Source organism: Oryzias latipes, chromosome 20 (assembly GCF_002234675.1).
Source record: "Oryzias latipes chromosome 20, ASM223467v1".
Lineage (NCBI taxonomy): Eukaryota > Metazoa > Chordata > Actinopteri > Beloniformes > Adrianichthyidae > Oryzias > Oryzias latipes.
Genome location: NC_019878.2, coordinates 19,336,532 through 19,356,521, shown reverse-complemented (window position 1 = coordinate 19,356,521; position 19,990 = coordinate 19,336,532). Strand labels below are relative to the sequence as shown.

The 19,990-nt window shown below is 38.3% G+C and overlaps 2 protein-coding genes across 3 annotated transcripts; both read right to left on the bottom strand.

The window, feature by feature from the left end:
* Positions 1–6,714: 6,714 nt before the first annotated feature.
* LOC101158564 lies at positions 6,715–8,674 on the bottom strand. Its single transcript, XM_011488984.3, has 7 exons — positions 8,464–8,674; positions 8,087–8,231; positions 7,905–8,018; positions 7,684–7,828; positions 7,462–7,610; positions 7,242–7,381; positions 6,715–7,168 (listed from the first exon to the last, which is right to left on the bottom strand). The coding sequence occupies exons 1-7, from the start codon at positions 8,591–8,593 to the stop codon at positions 7,005–7,007; spliced, it is 987 nt and encodes a 328-aa protein (XP_011487286.1). The 5' UTR covers positions 8,594–8,674; the 3' UTR covers positions 6,715–7,004.
* Positions 8,675–10,038: 1,364 nt separating this feature from the next.
* LOC105356692 lies at positions 10,039–13,857 on the bottom strand. 2 transcript variants are annotated; one of them, XM_011488983.3, is made up of 7 exons: positions 13,421–13,856; positions 13,207–13,351; positions 11,999–12,112; positions 11,773–11,917; positions 10,633–10,781; positions 10,420–10,553; positions 10,039–10,325 (listed from the first exon to the last, which is right to left on the bottom strand). In XM_011488983.3, the coding sequence occupies exons 1-7, from the start codon at positions 13,524–13,526 to the stop codon at positions 10,177–10,179; spliced, it is 942 nt and encodes a 313-aa protein (XP_011487285.1). In that variant the 5' UTR covers positions 13,527–13,856; the 3' UTR covers positions 10,039–10,176. The 2 variants fall into 2 exon arrangements, with proteins under 2 accessions (XP_011487285.1, XP_020568390.1); XM_020712731.2 differs by lacking the exon at positions 11,999–12,112 and having other exon boundaries at positions 13,421–13,857.
* Positions 13,858–19,990: the final 6,133 nt, after the last annotated feature.

Genomic DNA, 19,990 nt, shown 5'->3' with positions numbered 1-19,990 from the left:
CAGCAGCAAAAGCAAATATGTCAAACTGCTGTGTACTTTTATTGCTCCATTAGATGTTTTAGTAAACTGTTTCTTGCCCACTGAAGAAAATTTAAAAAGTGTATCTGTTGCAGATTCGCTTTTGCCGCAGGATGTCCTGCATTTACATGCGTGCTTGTATCTTTTTTAATGGTGTTTAGGATTCCGATTTGTGAGATTGCAAAGGAGGTAAACTCATGAATCATGGGAAATGGTAAAAAAAACTATGCAAGCATGTCATTTCTAATCTTTAAATAATGGCAAATAAAGCCAACAGGCTTTTCAGAAAAAAAAACATCAACAGAAAAGAAAAGAAAAGTTATTTTTTCCCTGCTCTGCAATTAATTCTTTCTTGCACCAAAAATATACGAGTTATATACAGTATGAGTCACACATTTTCCAGCCATAGAATGACATGCAGATTTTGTTGAAAGTAATACATTTTTTGCATAAGAAAATGTTTTTTTATTATGTTTCTAACTTTAATTCCTGACATAATATTTAGGAAAACTAGGACAGCCTCAGAGACCTTATTTATGATAGTTTTTCATAAATACACTCTGGCAACTTTTCTGCAGGTGTGCCAAGAAACTTTAATATGTTTAATTACAAGATAATCATTGAAAGTTTGTTTTTAATATGCAGACATCTGTTTTAGCCCGTTCGCTGTCAAAATTATATAATTCTGCACAATAAATTGCAAAAACACACAAAATACTGAAAAATAAATGCCATTTTATTGGAAAAGGTTATTTTGGAAGATCTGTTTTGTGTTTTAAACGTTATCTGTTGTGGATTTTGCAAGACATTTACACATAAGAACAAAAATAACTAAGCTCAAAACCGTTCATGATTTGATTAAATGCACGCAAACTGTATTTGAAGGGGAAAAATATCTTTTCAAATCATTTCTCATATCTTTTTTATTAAAATTACCTTTCAGACATTCTTGAATACTTTGTAAATAATTGTTTAGTTTTGTTTTTTACGTTTGAATAATAAAGAAATTTTGAGCTGCACTCATGAAGGCCTGATCTAATTAGCCGCTTAACTTCATTACATTTTAACCCTATAAATGAATTTAAATCTGTTATTTTCACTCCAGTTTATTTTAAAAGCTGAAGATCACTCATTAAAATGTTAGCGATAATTAATCATGCACATCTTTGTAACTGAATATCCTTTAATTTTTCAGGTTAATTTAGCTGTACCCTGAAGAGTGAGGGGGCCTGAGTGGGAGGATAACTTGGCACAAGAAAAGATTTCTTTTTCCAACCCAATCTCTTTTTTTCTACATAATTATATCAATTGAGTTAATTGGAAAGGCTCATCTGCATATCTGGGTTATTGCTCTTATAAAAGGAGAAGGTCTGTGGGGAGCACAGAAACAATTACAAAGCTGCCAGACAGTAAAATTCCTGTTTCCAGCCACACATCTGTTATTTCCACCAAATGCTGCACTCCAGGGAGGATTTGGCCCCAGAGCTCCAGAGTGGAGGGTTGATAATACTGAGATGCATTATGGGCGAGAGTCACATCCATGAAGTAGTTTAATAGACTTCAGCTGACATCTTTAAATTAGCAGGTACATGCAATTTGCTTTTCCTGCACAGAAACAATTGAAATTATGTTGGATATTTGTCAGTGTGGAAAAAAAATACAGCTGGGGATATTATTGTAATTATAATCTCTATTTTTTATCAATTCTTTTATCATATTCTCTTCAAATGAGGGTAACTTTTTAATACTTTGAGATTGTGTACATGATCTCTTCATGCAAAAACCTCTCCAGGAACTTTGTCATCAAGAGAGGCCAGAGTTTGCAAGCGTGTGCAAAAGTTAAAATCAAAGAATGTCCATTAGACCTCATTAGTAACGAGCAGTTTGGGTCTAAAATTGCCCCAAAGATGAAAATACTTTATCTCTGATTTGCATGTTTATTGTTTTTCTTTTGAGTATTTAAAGAGTAAATTTACAAAGATGGAGATACTTTGAACACCATCAAGGTCCTTTTTTGGAGTCCTGGTTGTTGCTTCAGGACAGTGACAGACCTCTTTCTTCATGATTTCAAACAGAATCTGGGAGCAAAGTCTTAATGCTGTTTCTTGAACATCTCAGACCAACTGTGAAAAATAAAGTGTGTTCATTTGCAGAAAGTTTAAATGAAGGATGGAGGTTAGTTTTTTAAAGTAAAAGTATAGAAAAACAAATTTCTAAATGTATGTTTTTGGAATATTGCTCAGATGGACGCCTGTTCTGTTTTTCCCTTAAAGACCCATTCCAATAAAAAGTTGTGTTTTCAGTATTTTAAACGTGCTTTTGTGGCATTTTTCTGGTAATGGAGGACATGTAACGCGCCAACAACAAGTTTTTTTATTTGTATTTATTTATTTTTGGTAGAAACAGCACAATCATGCTTAATATCCCACTAGGAACACCTTTAAAATAGATCAAATTATGGAGTGAATTTATAATGCAGTTTAGAAAAAGCACAGTTCAGGCAGGAGCTAGCAGTCAATGTTCAGTGTAAAACCAGCTCTTTGCTCTCACCATGTCTTATCTCTAAACATTTGTTTTGTTTTAAGATGTTTCCAAGTACATGGTGTGTTTGCACAGCCATTAGCACAACACCACATTCACCACTTCAGCTAAATTTAGGATTCTTATCAATAACACAATCATTTTCTTGATTCTGTTTGCTTAGGATCCATTTTTCTGCTATTTGGATAACTCCCAGACCTACACACAAGATGGTTTTTGTTTTTTGTGAAGTTTTTTAGTGTGCTTCTTCTCATTACCTCGAGCAATTTGTGGTTTGCTGCTTTTTCATTGTGCCTGTCTCTTCCCTTCCAACCAGCAGGTCTTCTAAATCTGTGTCAGATCTGTCAAATCCATTTACCATCATTTACCTGACTGTGCCAATACAAACTCTTAAAAATAAAGAGCTCATCCTTTAGTTTTATGTAAAGTTGCTTTTGAATCTTAAAATAATCTGACTTAATCAGATTTAAAAATGAAGTGCTGAATACTAATCATGTTTTGCCAAACTCTGTTAGAAAATGAAATCAAACAGTCAATCCTCTTGAGATTTACAATTTCTGTGTTGCTACATGATATTTTTCAATACTTTGGTACATGATGACCCTGGCCTCTGTGACATAGAAGCTGATGTTGAGCTTTAATGCAAATCAAACATAAATGCCTCAATCCTTTCTTGTCTGCACCACTCTCACAACTGAATATCTAGGCCTAGGATAAATAAAAACATTCGTAAAGTTGTGAAGAAAATGCACATTGTAGCTGATCATACAAGTCCGGTTTTAGACATTTTTGGCATTAAAACCTTCAAAATCAGCATCACAATTTGGCATGTAAACAGTCTAAAGCCTAAAATGAACCCCAATATTAACATCAAACACCCTTTGAGGTTCAATATTACCCAAGGTGTGACCTTCTCTAAATGTATAAGTATAGCACTTCTTTTTTATTTTTGTTTTTTTTTTAACTTGTCCTGTCCAACAGCTGGGCAGACAGATGAGAGCTGAGGGCCTCTTGTGTTGGACATATTTTACTTTAACAAGAGGGGTTATTAATCTTCAGACAAACCAAAGGTATGTCTGAATAAACCCCTTTTGTAATTGAGGCCAAACTTTATTAATTTCAATCATGTTTGAAAATCTTTGGTGTTGGACGGAAAAGGAAAGAGGGGAAGAAGAGAGAGGGACGTTAGAGAGAGGGGGGGGGGGTAGGAGGGTGATAATAGGAGGGGAAGGGGGGTAAGACCATGAAGCAGCATAAAGCAACAAGTTTACTGGTTGTTAATCATTATGGTAAGGTTCAAATGTAGTACAAAAAGGGAAGGGCCTATCCACACACACACTCAAATGTTATAAACACACCTGCTAGCTGCAAAAATGTCCACCTGTCGACATGTACACAAAACAGATAGTGTTCACACGCATACTTATGCCTTAAGACCAACTAGTGTGAAATATTTCAGTCATTCAATCATGCAAACTGTTAGTGCAAAGGTGAGCTAACACCTGTGCTCAGGTGAGTGTTTATGTTCTTCTAAAATGGATGGTGGAACGTTACAAGAAGGAGGGAGAGTGCCCAGCCATCCCCACCCCAAGACCCCCACCGCAGCAGCAGCGGCAGCCGGAATCCCCCCAACGCCACACGGGAACCGGCAGGGAACAACCGCCGCCCGGGCGACCAAGCCCGCCACCCAGGCCAGGGCCAGCAGGACCGCCGCAAGGCCCCCACAGCCAGAGAGCAGGGAGGCACGGAGGGAAAGAGAGCGCTGCCCCAGCCCAACCAGGAGAGCATGCCCCCCGCCGCGCTGGGAGCGCCCAACGCAGGGCCCCACCGGAGAAGGACGCCCACAGCCCCAGACGAGCACCCCACCACCACCCAGGAGTTCCGGGCATCCCCCCGCCCCTACCCCAGGTACGAGCCAGGACCCCCCAAGGGAGACCCGCTCCGCACTCCAGGCAGCCATCCGCCTGGCCCACGGTTGGTCCAGGGAGGAGCAAGGCAGGGGCCCGCCGCCCCCGCCCAGGAGGGGGGAACCCCGGGGAAAAAAGAGGGCCCACAAGGGGTGTTATAAATATGGCCCGACCAGGCTCGGCCATGTTGGAAGTTTGGCGGGGCCCAGCGCTCAGGGGCAAGGACCAGGACCCACCCCCCAGGGACACCAACCCCCCCCGGCTCAGGTGTAATATGAACCCCCCCACCATGCGGAGAGAGCACCGCCGGGCCCAGGGAGCCAGCACCCAAGGGACACGGCCGCCATCGCCAAGGGGCCCGCACCCCCCACCAGGGAAGGGGTAGGGGACAGATGGACCCAGGTCCCACCTTCCTTGCAAAATGTGTGTGCGTGTATGTGTGTTTGAAAGAGTGTGTGCATGTGTGTGTGTATATAAGTATAGCACTTCTGAGGTAGTAGGAGAGGAGCATATTAGTACCAGCCAGGCTCAGTTTGGTCTTAAATGAAACTCCACTTAAAAAGAAAAAAAATCCTGTTAGAAAAACAAAAAGTTTAAATTAATGAAGGTCTTTTGTTATTATTAACCTCTTGACGCCTGAATGTATTTCCATCCAAAAAACATATGCTTTTGCTTTCTCGTAGTTGCTAAATTAAAGTAATTTTGCAGCCATAGGGATTTGATGCATATTTGCAATAGGCATCAAGGGGTTTCATTCATTTTAGTGTTAAATAAATGTTCTTAGAAATTGAATAATCCTTTTTTTGCTGTCACTATTAAAATATGTCACTTTTTGTTAGTATTAGTTAAATAACATGATACCCCCCCATAAAACATGTTTGCAATCATTTTGTTCCAATATGTTTTATTTTTGCAGAAATCAAGATGGTGAATCGTTTAAAACTTAAAACTGAAAATAAATATAATTTAGTCTCTGACTGACTCTATTGTGAAGGCTGAAAGCATTCACTTCATTTTCTTTTCAACTCGACAATCATTTTTTGACTTAATTTCCATAAAACTCATTGTTTCTGGATTAGACATGTAAACTTTTCAGAAGAAAAACAAAATTGATGACCATTTTTTTACAACAGAATTGGTTTTTATTTGCTTCTTCTAACAAGCTGATGCTGCCATGGACACATTTGTGTCTCCATTGTCTTTTGTCTCCCATGCTTTTATCTGGGGCTCAGCTCAGTGTCCTCATCAAAGGTCGCGCTGCTCTTCCCCACAGCCAGCATGCATGTTTGGTATTCCATCTTTAAAGCCACACGAAGAAAAAGAGGGCTCTCATAAACTTGAGCGTGCATGATTATCTCTGCGACACAGACCCAGAGAGCCGCAGAGGGGGAGTTGAGGAGGGCAAAGAGATGTTTAGCTCTTCCCAAGTGCAGATTTCATTTTTATTTAAAACCCAAATGTGGTGTTTTTGTCACCCCCGCTTACCTAATTTGTGATTTAAACTAGTTGTGGTCACAAACTGGTGTAACTTTTTGTGCAATTTGTGTAGCATGCTTGTTATTTTAATTACATTTTCTTTTGTTAATCAGAAGTTGAGTTGCAGAGAAAGGCCCCACTGTGCCATCTTGTGGTACATGTTATTTAGCATGCTACATTTGAGGTTAAGATTTGCTTCCCTCTTCTGGAGGCTCGTTTAATGTACAGTATTTGGGGGGTGAATGTCGTTCACAGCAAAAAGTATGAATAAATAGGAAAGGAACACAAATTGAAAGAAGAAAATCACTGGAAAGTAGCAAAATGAAAAGTCATTTTTACTTAACAAGAAATCCTATAATACGATATAAAAATATAGAATACAAGGAGTTCCAAGGTTTCAAAAGAGAATATTAAAAAGCTAATTGTTAGAATTACTTTAAATTGAAGGTCATACAGCCCACTAATACATATTCTTTTGCTAGTTCTAAGCAAATGGTTCATATTTTTGAGTTTCTATGTACTTAATAGAGTTTCACTTTGATGACAGTTACAAAAAACTAACGTAATGAGAGAAAATGATTCATTTTAGAACAAAACATGAACAAAATGAGAAGGTGATCCTAGTATAAGTTGGCCCGTCTTAATAAACCCTCTTAAAAAACTAAAAGTAACACTTATTCTTACAACACAAATTAAAATTTTTGTTTCCCAATGATTGATGCCAAAATAACATCCTTAAAAAATTGAATAAAAAAATCAGAGGAAACTAACGTTTTTTGAGACATAAGTGAAGTTTTTTTTATTATCAAAAGTATGTAGCAAGTACATTTGGACTCATTTTAGTAATAATTTTCTTTTTCTAAATCTTAGCTCTTTAGGACAAACCCCATTCTTGACTATACTGATTTGGCGAAAAGCTTGGAAAGGTGTCGAGTACAGAGAAGTTCAAACAACCTGGTAAAATGGCTTGAATGTCTGAATACAAAATCCTTAATAGCTTGCAGGGTTCCTCTTGATTTAGAGAAATTGCCATCACGTGAAATAGATTAACAAACTCTTTTGTTAGTTTGGAAGTTTGTGTTTGTTGTTGACCTCCAGTTGACAAACGGTCTGTAAGTCAAAGTTGAATTTCAGAGCAGGCTCAGCCAGAGGTTTCCGCTCTGTCTTCAGGCATGACGTGATCAAATGGATGAAGCTCATGACTGTTATCAGCACCATGAGAACACCTGAAGATAAAAAGAAGACTTCAGGTCTAGATCTACATTAACACAAATGAGCCATTTTGAATTAAAATCTCACCGCAGACAGCCGTGTTTATGGAGAAATCTCGGACTCGATAACTGTTGGTGAACATGGCACCCAGGCCTAGAATCAGAATGCCGTAGATGCTAAACGTGTGGCCCATGAACATGGGTAACAGAAGAATCTGGAGAATGAACCTGGAGACAGACAGTGGAACCCTTTTAGTAGTTGTATTTTTACTAGGTTCAACAATTTGCTTAAATCTGCTTGCTCTTACCACATGGCTATGCAGATGGAGAGGATAGAGAGGACAACAGTGCTAACCACTGGGTCTGGTACTCCACTATTGTACTTGAGTGCAACGCCAAGACCCACAGATGCATTGAATAGAGACCACCAGGCAAACACTGCCAAACCGTTCTGGGTCTGTCCAAAACATTTGGTATAAATTGTTATAAAAACTTCTCTCTGAAAATAATTCTTTCCTGCCCAGACTCACCAGATAGCGTGTCCACGAGATCACATTAGGGTTGTTGATGGCCAGCCAGGCTTTGTGCTTGCTGAGACTGGAGTAGGACATGTAAAGCATGTAGAAGCTGTAGACTGGCAGAAACCATCTGAGCAGCACAGCTCCCACGATGTAACTGTGGAACGCGGCAAAAACTTGAATTCACTTGTTTATACTGCAAATGCACCATGAGAACACTGAACGCAACTCACTGTTTGTCCCACATGTACATGCTGGACATTCTTAAGACATTGGTTACGGTCCATATCAGATGGAAAATTGGAGGGTGGATTTCTGGATTGCAGGATTCTGGGCCAAGAGCATTTCTGCAAATGAAATCGGAAGACGCGGAAACTTCGCTCTTACAAAAGTACCCCCTCCCCTTCTGCTGTACCTCCTGTAGAGACTGACGGCTGCATAAACAAGCCACGCTTTGGACCACAGGTCAATCACAATCCAGCAATTATCTGACCACCAGTCCATAGTAACCTCCAGGTAGAAGGTGTTAGACACATTTCTGGCAGAGTTCTGAAACAGAGCTGGAAAGAAAACAACATTTTACTAAACTGAAAGGAATACCTCAAACAACAAACATAATGCACATTAGTGGGATTTTAGACGATAAACTCTTGCTACAAAATTATATAAAGAACAACACAACTTTTTCATATTTTAAACTTCGATTATTAACTTTCTGCTCCCAGAATGAGAATTCTGCTGCCAAGAAATGATCCAATTCTGGGAGCAGGTCTTTAACATTCAGTCACTCACCGTTTGGCACATTTCCTTCCTGCGACAGAATGAAGAAGACATCTGAAATCATCTGAGAGATGAAGGCAAGTATGATGCTTGCAGCATGTTTCATCAAATGGTGACTGTTATTTCCAGCAAAGACAGTCATTGTGGATGTCAGTGAAGAGTTCCTGCTCTTTGCAGCTCTTAGCTCTCAAACGGTTTTTTCTCTTCTACCACTATCTAATACTTTGGACTTTGGATCATTGCATGTTCCTTTTGATTTTTATGATCCCTGTGTGACCATAAAAATCAAATGAGGATCACTGTTTAATTTGATTAACAGTTGCAGGAACCAGCAGGGTTCCCACTGCATGGTTGTCACGACCGCGCACAAATGGAAAGTGCTGCTTTCCCAGCCTGAAGGCCTGGCTGTGTGGAATTCATGACATTTTTGTGAACATCCAGAATTCTTGCTCTGACAGTTCATCACCAGTCTCCTTCTAAAGTGAATGATAGATAACAGCTATCTTTGAAACTGTGAAATGCATTAGCAGTGACACCACTGCAACATGGGGTTTATTTTGCTAACTTGATTAACCAAACACATTTATTCTGTTAATCATATTGAAGATGGCTCTGAATTTGATATAAATAGATTCATGATGCTAAAGAAAAAAAAATGAATCCCATCTTCTTTAAAATAATTGTAAATAAAAATAAAAGTAAAGTTCTATTTTTCTAAATGGACTTTTGTTGGTCTTTTATTGTCATTACTTTGCGATTCACATTGCACTTAGTAACACTTAAGTGTTACTTAGACACGTTTTGTTTTATTGTGTTTAGTGGTATAAGTGCGTCATAAATGAACATTATCTACACATATGGAGAAATCAACTACCAATATTGGGCAATAACCAAAGAGGAATCACATTTTTAAGAGACGTTTTTCTAAAATTTTGTTGGTCAAGATGCTTTTCTTTAAGTTGTCCTCTGAAAAAGATAAGAACGTTCTTTAATGGTAATTATTGGTCCTCTTCAACTGTGAGAGAATTTATTTGTATGATGATGCAGAAAATAAGGCTGTTTTGGTCTATTCTTCAATCCAGATCTTCTCAAGAGCTGTGATGTTTTGAAGTTTTCACTGGAAAAATGGACTTCCAACTCCCTCTACAAATTATTTGAGGTCCAAAGACTGGCTAGACCACTCCAGAAACTTGTGAGTCAGCTTTTCCCTTGAGTCTGCAAAAGTTCTGGCAATCTTTGGAGCTCTTCAGGATTTGAATGCATGATAACACAGTGTGTTCCTACTGGTAACCCTTTTGTTATTGTGGTCCCAGTTCTCGTCAAGTCATTGATCAGTTTCCCCAGTGGATCTGGACTGTTTCCTCTTAATAAATTATCATGTTTTTTTAATTGGATTTTGCTAATAAGTAATAGCCTGAAAAACAGAGGAAGAAAACATTTATTTCTTCATTCATATTTCTGATTTCTTCCTCAAAGATCTTCTTAATTTTAAACTTAGAGGTTCTTAGTAAAGTAAAGTAAAGTTTTAGGCTTTTTATATTTTTTTGTACATCAATTTAATTAACATAGATAATTCCAAACACTTTTTGGATTGGTTTCTTTATTACTTTATTAACAAACTTACTCGTATTACATAGTGTTTTAAAGCAGCCATTTACAGTTTCTGATAAAAAAAAAAATCTAGAATATATTTACACCTCATCTCTTGGTATCAACATCTTGCATTTAGAGGAAAAAATTGCTTTGTGTTAAAGAAATTTCCACCGGAGACATGCTCAGCCCATTGTCTTCGTAAAGCGGCTGTTTGCAGTGTCTCCATACCACCAGGGTTAAGCGTGCTACAAACATGATGCAGGATATACCCAGGATCGCAGCTGTAGGAAATCAGAATGACATATGTAAGGACAAAGTAGTGCAAGATGAAAATAGATGATTTATCTGGGTATGACGGATTGTTCCAAAGAGCACCTGCAAAGATGTAAACTTGATTCCCTGGAAATCTGGAGTTTGTCAGGGAGCCTGCCAGCCAATAGATGACCACAGGGTAGATGGTCACGATGTACCGCACTTCATCAACAAAGTAAAAGTTCTCTAAGAGAAACCTGAGAGCAAAGGGAACCTAAGTTTACTTTTTTTTTTCAGTCGGGAGGGTTGGTTTCAGTCAGAATGAGAAGAACTCACCACACCACCAGCTCCATCAGAAGCAGCAGCAGTGCCAGGAATGAACAGTCACATTTAAATGTTTCTGTACGGTGCTGTAGGTACATGGTCAGACTGAGCAGTGTGGAGAGAGTCCCCCATGATGCATAAACTGCCACTCCGTTCTGCACCTAAATGAAGAAAAACTTAAGTCAGAAGAGTTAACTAAAGAATCTAAAAGAGTGATGTGAAATCTATTTTGTCCGTTTCAATGATTTTATTTTTTACTTTAATGAAAAAAATGGTATTCGTGCTTTTAACGTTGTGTAGGCAACTTTTACTTTTTTTAACTTTATTTTCTCTGAGTTTGCATCTTCTTTTTTTTGGACAAAAAATAGTTTTATTTTTGGCACATCCCTTTTGCATACTTTAAATAAATGCAAAGAAAAAAATTGAAACCATTTTGAATGCTTAAGATATTGGCATTAAGTTATTTATTTGTCTTGACAGCCTTACAGAAGCTACTTCACCGCTGAAACCTTCTTGGTCAACCTTATTAAAATGATTCTTGAAATTCAGACATTTTTGTTTTTAATTCAAATTCATTTCATCAGGAAAAACCCATTTTCGAAATCCACAAAATAAAATGCAGAAAATAATGTAAAATTCGGTTTTTACAGTTTTAAGGATGCTTTTTCTTTTTTCCAGGGTTGTAAATTTCTCATTGGCTGTTATTATTTCCCTTTTTTAAAATCTATTTTCATTTTGAAAAAAGGGAGAGCTATGATGCTGAAATTAGGAGCTAGTGTTTTAAACTCTTAGCTCAGGTACGACACTTGAAGAGTGAATAAAAATACTCTGATGAAAAAGAATAAAATAGCTTTCTAAATGTTTATGTGCTTGGTTCATATGCATGTATCTGCTCAGGTAAGATAATCATGAGGGCAAACACAGACACAAAAGACTAAATTAGAAGCGACCCTGACACGGCTAAGCAAACCTTTCAATTCTGAGTATATTCTAGTACAGTCTAAAAACCCAAAGGTTTGTTTGCAAAACCATTTATAGCTTAAATCCTGGAACTGTTTACTTTCTCAGTTTCCGTCGTAATAAAATTGTTATGAGCTCTAAAGTAAGCAGAAAGGCATCAAAACTCTTTATGACGATTTTTTATGAGTTTACCAATATTCTGAAGAGCCACAGGTCTGCTTTGTGATATTTGTTCAACCAGGGTCCATAGGTTTGGAGTCCATTGCAGGCGAAGAACAGGACCATGTAGTCGGTAAGTGTCATCAACGCAGAGGTTATAAGTGCTGGCATCAACAACCTGTAGAGTATACAACGGTTTAGTTAACTGATCATGAATGACCATACCTGACAATGATGCTATTAAAACATGTGCACTCACTCTCTATCATATAAAAACAACCAGGTAATATTCAAGCCAAAGTTGATGATAATGGTGACATGAAATCCATAGGGCAGCACTGCAGGTGTGGTGTACATCCAGTCATACACATTCCTGTAGAAAGTATGTTCAATATTGTCAGATATGAAAGCAAAAAACACTGCAGCAAATACACTCACTGGTCACTTTTTTAACCCTTGTGCTATCCTAGGCACTTTAACGTTGGGAGTTGGGTCATCTAGACCCACTAGACAGTGCGCTGAACCTTTTTTCTTCAATGATTTGTGATCTTCCCTGGTGTCCAATGGATTACATGAAATCCACCTTTGTCATGGTAGGAATAACACGTAAAAATAAGGGTGGGGTCATCTAAGATAGCACAAGGATTAAGCACACCTGTCCAGCTGCTTGTTAACGCAAATTTTTAATCAGCCAATCACATGGCAGCAACTCATTGCATTTAGGCCATCTGTTTGCAGGTCAAAGAGAGCTTCTGAACGGAGAATAAAGGTGACTTTGAATGTGGAATGGTTGTTGGTGCCAGACCGGCTGGCAGGAGTATTTCAGAAACTATTTGGATTTTCACCCACAAGCATCTCTAGGGTTTACAAAGAAAGGCCCGAAAAAGAAAAAATATTCATTGAGTGGCTGTTCTGTGGGTGGAAAAGCCTTGTTGATGCCAGAAATCAAAGGAGGATGACCAGACTGGTTCCAGCTGATAGAAAGGCAACAGTAACTCAAATAACCAGTAGTTACAACCAAGGTCTGCAGAAAAGCATCTCTGAAAGCACAACACGTCCAACCTTGAGAGATTGGCATCATGGATGTGCAGCTGACAAGTCCGCAGCAACTGCTTGATGCTGTGATGTCAGTATGAACCAAACTCTCTGAAGAATGTTTCCAATACCTTGTTGAATATATGCCATTGAGGATTAAGGCAGTTCTGAAGGCAACAGAACAGAACTAGTCAAACCCGGTACTAGAAGGGTGTGCCTAATAAAGTGGCTGTTGTTTGTATGCGGAATCTGTTGGGAAATCATTTATTGTTTGAGTAGGTGAAGAGAAAATAACTGCAAACCATTTTTACCTTTGATTACCATCGAATGATTTCTGACAGTATGATTGAGATAATAATACACTAAAAATACAGTTGTAGCTTTAATGTATTTGAAGCATTGTGTGATAATAGACAAGAAAAACGTGCTCACCTTCTGCAGAGGCCAGTCAGAAAGTATACAAACATGGCAAAAACCCAAAAGTATGTGAAATCCCATACAAAAAAAGCCCACTGAGCAGGAGTTATGAGTGTAGAGTACTTCCTTGTCACATCCTCAGTGCGCTGCCGGAATACACCTGCATTCAAAGTTTCATCATGAACATCCTGAAACATCTTGGTTTTCTTATTTAAAAAAAAATAGTCACCTGATTTATCTCCGAACCCTGAAAGGAAGTTGAACGTAATGGCTGATAAAAAAGTAAACAATCCAACAAACATGAGAACAACACGAGCTGGGTTGTGGTTAACCATGTTGAAGGTGCCTAGTTCAGTTTCCCCAAGAAGGTATTGACAATGTCATCTCAAAAATGGTCCTTCGTGTCCTCCTTTGGCTGAAAAAGGACATGTGTCTGGGAAAAGCACGTGAAGGAGAACGTCAAAAGCATAATTTCTCACAGCCAGCTCTTTTTATGACCATGCTCTGAGCATCTCTTATCTTTTCCTGTCATAAATAGCCTTCTCTTTCGTCGTTAAAGCCGGGGTAAAGAGTAAAGACCAGCCCATGGAACAACAGAAAAAATATGTTGAATGACTGAGGCACTAAATAGGTTAACTTGAGTTTTGAGGAAAAATTTTAAAAGTTTTAAAATAAAGTTGTTTAGGTTTTTTGATCAAGACTATTCATTGAAAAAGAATTTGGTATAAAATATAATATGAGCAATCGCAACATATTTTTGTTAGTTTAAATTAACTGTCTCAAACTTATAAGGTATTTAATATTTCCATATATTGTGTTGAAGAAAAACACAAAAGTAGTGAAAAATAGTTATGTTTTAGCGCTGAAAATGTGAAGTTTCACATATTTCAGTGTTTCAAAAAAGTAACATCATCAAAATAGATTTCATTTTTTTTAAACAGCCATCCATCCATCCATCCGTCCGCCCATCCATCCATTTCGCTCTTCCCTGACCGGGTTGTGGGGGCAGCAGTCTAAGCAAAGATGCCCAGACTTCCTTCTCCCCGGCCACTTCTTCCAGCTCCTCTGGGGGGACCTCGAGACGTTCCCAGGCCAGCCAAGAGACAGTCTCTCCAACGTGTCCTGGGTCTTCCATTGGGACATCCCTGGGACACCTCTCCAGGGAGCCACCTCAACTGTTTCCTCTCATTTTGGAGGAACAGCGACTCTACTCCAGGCTCTCTGCGGATGACCGAGCTTCTCCCCCTATCTCCAAGGGAGCGCCCAGCCACCCTACGAAGAAAGCTAATTTCAGCCGCTTGTATACAGGACCTTGTTCTTTCTCTCATGACCCAGACCTCATGACCATACGTAAGTATTGGAATGGAGATCGACCGGTTAGTTGAGAGCTTTGCTTTCTGGCTCAGCTCTCTCTTCACCACAACAGACCAGTACAGCGACTGCATGACGGCAGATGCTGCTCCAATCTGCCTGTTTATTTCATGCTCCAATCTTCCCTCTTGTGAAAAAGAACCCAAGATATTTGAACTCCTCCACCTGGGGCAGGAGCACCCCACCCACCCAGAAAGGGCAGACTAAACCTTTTTAAACCTGTAATAAGATTTTTAGGGTCAAAATTGTATAAATAATACAATACATTTTATGGTGGTATTTTAAGCCATTGTCACAGAATTTCACCTCCATACTGTAATTTTTAACAAAGTAGAGTTCTGAGCCTCACCACACAGTGGCAGTATCACATCCTGTGAAACTCTGAGGCTGGCCACTTGTGCTCAAATGCTGGAGAAAGAACCATCAGTTTAAAAAGGTCAAAATCTACTTTACTCATACAGAATATGTTCTTACAACATATTTAGCTTTTACTTAAGCAATACTCTCAACTTCAATTGCCTGTTTTCATTCAGTTACTGTTGGTTTCACAGCAAACGTGGGATTCACGTTATTTGTTTGATGATTACACAACTAACTATAAAGTAACAGTAAATCTTTTCAACATAGTTTAGGTTTGACTTTACAACCACAATAAACACATTAGTGCCTTCAACAAACACACCATTCTCGAGTTGTGATGCATTGTGGGGTTAAAACAACATTTATTTAACACTTAAACTATTAAAACAAAAACAAAACAAAAAAGGAATTGAAAGCAAGAGCTTTAATAAATGAGAGAAAATGTTAAATACTGGAAATTGGTCTTTACATAACTCTTTTGAAAAGACTTGACATGCTGGATTAAAAAAATGGTACATCACAAGTTTATTCTTAACACAGGTAAAAACCCTTTTTCTACCATACATACTGTTAACGAGGGAAAGTTTATTTTTTTGTTAAGGTAGTTTTATTTTATGTCTATAATTGCCAGAATGAACGCGTTAATTTAAATAAAATACAAGTCAATCAAATGTGTCTAAACTGTTATAGTTAAATACTTTTTTTAAGCATTGTTCTTTTTAAAAATCTTGCTCAATTAATTATTTGGGTGATTACTTTTTACTTGTGCTTGAGTAATTTGACTTGACTTGACTTTAACTTGAGTACAATTCTTATTTTTATTATCTACCTACCTCTGATGCAAAGTGGACACCTGGACTGCTTAGAGACTCTCAGAATATACTAAAAATATAAATAATTGTGCATTAATTGCTCTAAATAATCTTCTTTAATTGGAGGACTCCAAGATAGTAGATATTAGATCTTAATTTTAAACTTTTTTTTTTTCATCCTGTAGGGAGTGTTGCTAGAAAAACGAATTTATGGCTGTCACTGTTTTGTCCACTCAAATACAGTCAATTTGTTTGTTTAAAACCCATTTTCCAATAAACATATTTTTCGATGTAAAGTTTTACCACTGCTTGATTTTTATACCTAAAATCCTTACAAGTTTCATACATTATTTATAATTTTAACAATTTTTATCTTCAATAACTTTCTTTTAAAATCTCCCCTATTTGTTATAATTTGGATTTGTGTTACACAAACTGTCACTTGATTATATTTGATGAGCTATGAGTGCTCTGTAATGCTCAAATAATTGCCTTATTAGTAAAAAACGATTTATTTGGTTTTTTTTAACCATAAAGAAAAAAAGACAGAACTTAATGGGAAATGGTGACCATTAATGTATAAATGTTTAAAAATGTAAAAGTAATGTTAATTGAACATGTAAGAGAGACGGGTAAAACATGGACTTTTTTTTGCAAAAAAAAAAAAACTTTTGCTTTCTTGTCAATGTCTCATGTTAGAACATTATCTTTTTACAAAAAACATGTATTTTTCTTATTTTCATCCAAATTAGTTAGTGAGTGGACAGGCAGGCAGTGACACAGCAGCCCAGCAGAGGTTAGAGGAATAGCTAAACCTTAAAAACCTTTCCTGCTGTTTCCTCACCTGGCACCAGATGTTGCCTTGTGGTGTTTTCCTCTCACCAGCCTTCAATAATTAATGACGTTTTTCTCTATCAAGGCTGGATTAAAGGTTTCATAGAATTTAAGCACAGTTATGCTTCTGTGGGTGAGTCATAACATTTGAAAATTGTGGATAATATATAGAAGCACTCCACTGATGAGACTCTTCACGACCCTTGAGTCAACAAGCACTTTTTCAATGTTTAGTACATGCAGCGATGGTGAATTTGCTCAAAGAACCCTTGACTAGTTTTGGTTGTGCAGGCGGAACGCATTTGGCTTCATTTCTGATGTTTTAATCCCACGTTGGGTCTGGATGACTCTTCTAGCTTGACTGGCTGTGACCCACGCTCCTGGCAGAAGACAAATTATTGGCTGTTCATCATCTAATGAGTTAAATCATATCCAATTACACACCCGCCACCTTTGATCACTTCCATTATGAGGGATGCGTGCATGATGGGTATTACTGTCATTTTTGTACGACATTATGATTCACTTAATGACTCATGTAGGTCTTTGCAGCAGGAAACGGATCACCACACAGCGATTATATCCACTGTTAAATAGTAACATTCTGTCGACATGTTTTGGGGTTCCTGTCCCAAAAGCAATTAGCTTTAACTGACAACCATTCAGGTAAACAGAGAGCGGAAATTTGGATCAATTGCGAAAGGGGAAAAAAAAGCAGAAAATTAAAGAAAAAAAAGTGTTTGAAAAGAGTTCAGTGTGTGGATAGCAGCAGCCTCCCTGGTTTCATTTCTGTGCAGATGAGATTGGACAACTGGGACAGTCTTACATGAACCATTCAATAATTAGGGACCATGGCTAACAAGCTACGTGGTCTGTTTATCTCCTCACAGCTCAGAGTGACTTTCATGCTGTATTTGTGCACGACATTTGTGGATCCCTCTGGAACCAAGGCGTCTCTTAATGTCACAATTACACTGCCATGACCAATAGGGGAAACGGTGTCAACTAGATTACACATAAGGATGGCAAAGGACAAAAAAGGTGAGAGAAGAGGAGAAGACATTAACTTCTAAATGTAATCAAGACTCACTCTCAGTCCCAGGAGTACAATTTAGATCTTAGAAAGTGTTTACACTGCATCTGATTCAAAACCTGCAGGGAAGCATTACCTCAGACAAACAAAAAAATCAACTATTTGACAGAAACAAGTATTTCAACTGAGACGCACCATGATGAAATGCTTCCAAAATTGGTTGTTGCAGCTTTTAAATGTGGAGGGTTGGGTCCAGCATAAAGGTGAAGCCAAATTATAGGCATATTATGTACTTTCATGTGGCGATCCCTTTGGAAAGTAGCCTAAAGCAAGCAAATATATTTGAAACTGTGAATTTACCAATAATTGGTTTGATTGGCTCCAATTTGCATTTTACAGTCTGAAAATGTCATGCAAGTCCAACAGCTACTCTTGTGGAGGCGATTTTGTCTGAAGTAAGTACCAGTAGAGAAGAAAACAAGCACAACTCTCAAGGCTCTCTTTACACCTGAGAGCCACATTGGACATTGGATCTCTAACAACGAGGAGTTATGCCCCAGTATAATCTTTTCCAGAAAAAAATAATATTTTCTTTCAACCAGCTGCAGGGGCGATGTTTTAAGAATTTATGGAACTTTTACTGGTAAGCCAACCAATCTTTCTTTTCTGTTCTCTCATACAAGTCACCACATGACATAAATCCCTGCAATATCAAGCTACCATGGTCTGTAAAAGGCTGTCATATTTTTGCAGAGAATAAAAGATGGAGCTTGGATGTAACACAAAAGATCTTTAAAGGAACACAGCTTATGGTATTAACAGCTTCTCAAGTGTTGTTTGTTTCCTGTCTATCTAACCCTGAGTGCTGTTAGTTGAGCATGAGGAAAGACCCACCAGATGAGCCGGTGGTTGACCAACTCAATTCATTCTTGAGACCGCAGAGCCCTTTATCACTTCTTGCTATCTTGAGTTAAAACTGTTCAACTACTGTGTATTTTACAAATGTGTTTTCATTGTCATGCAACTCAGTTTTTAAACTAACATGATTTTAGTTTATACAAACAGCCCATTTTTACTTTTGCCAAGCTAAAAGATGTATCAGTTTACCTTAAAATTATGTATTACTGACAGTTGAGTCATCAATTAAATTAAAATATGCATCCTATTTCTTGTAGTGATGACCTAACCTGAGAATTCCAGACCTCCATGTCCCAGCTGCTTCTTATAACTCTTCAGGAAGGAGAGATTTCCAAGCCAACCATAAAACACCTGAAGCATGCTGTGGGTCTAGCCCGAGGCTTCCTCCCAATGGGACTTACATCAGACAATTAAAAACCTATGGGACATATCCAGACGGCACAGTGACCCGAATCGCAGATGTTGGCTCTTTTAAACTTCCTTTGCACTCCCTCTACTTTCTGCATTGGTGTGCAGCCATGTCGCAACTTCTAAGCTTCAATGCTACATTCAGCTTTGGCTCCTGTCTCTTTCTAAGAATTTCTGGACCAACAACATGGCTGCTTCACCGCAGTCTTCTACACCTTTTGTTTCATTCTTGCTGACACTCTTCAGTCACACGTCACACCTGAAACCTTCCTTCACCCTTTTTTTTCAATTTGCTTGAAAATGCCTCATCACTTCCTTCCCACACTCTGTTGTTCTGGACTGTTGAGCCTGAGTTCGTAAAGTCCTCCATCTTCTTCACCTCTGCTCCCTGTAACTTCACCCACTTGAGTTCCTCATTTACACACAGATATTCTGTCTTGCTGTGGTAAACCTTCTTTCTCTCTAGATGTCCCTCCACCTGCTCTCTGCTCTCACAACAGATAACAAATTGTCATCTGCAAACATTACGGTCCACAGAGATTTTTTAACTAACCTCATCAGTCAGTCTGTCCATCACCACAGGAAACGAGCAGGAGCTTAAAGCTGATCCTTAGTGCAGTTCCACCTCCACCTTGAACTCCTATGTCACACCCACAGCACATCTCACATCTGTCATCCAGCTCTCATTCACGTCTCTCCAGACTTCAACATGCAAACCACAGCTCCTTTCTCTGTATCCTATAGACTTACAATTACACAATGCAGCTCCTGCTGACCTTCTCTGCTCCTCCAGCTATTCAATTCAATTCAATTTTATTTATATAGTTCAATATTACAACAATAGTTGTCTCAACGTGCTTTATACCGGTAATTTTATAGTAATTATGAAATCATAAAGAACATGAAGTCAAAGAATTCAGAATGTAATGACTAAACTAAACAGACTAGACTAAACTGGGCATCCTTGCCCTTCCACCCTGCTTTTCGGTAAGGAAAACCCCCTAAGAAAAAGGGATTCTGGAAAAAAAGAAGACTCAGGGATGTCTACATGAAGGAGGGATCC

Coding starts and splice junctions, on each gene's coding strand:
- LOC101158564 (XM_011488984.3), bottom strand. CDS start 8,593: ATGACTGTCTTTGCTGGAAATAACAGTCACCATTTGATGAAACATGCT. Junction 7,611..7,683: donor TCTCGTGGACACGCTATCTG/GTGAGTCTGGGC, acceptor TGTTTTGGACAG/ACCCAGAACGGTTTGGCAGT. Junction 7,169..7,241: donor CATAAACACGGCTGTCTGCG/GTGAGATTTTAA, acceptor TTTTATCTTCAG/GTGTTCTCATGGTGCTGATA.
- LOC105356692 (XM_011488983.3), bottom strand. CDS start 13,526: ATGGTTAACCACAACCCAGCTCGTGTTGTTCTCATGTTTGTTGGATTG. Junction 11,918..11,998: donor TTGTTTTTATATGATAGAGA/GTGAGTGCACAT, acceptor TATACTCTACAG/GTTGTTGATGCCAGCACTTA. Junction 10,554..10,632: donor CTGATGGAGCTGGTGGTGTG/GTGAGTTCTTCT, acceptor CTTTGCTCTCAG/GTTTCTCTTAGAGAACTTTT.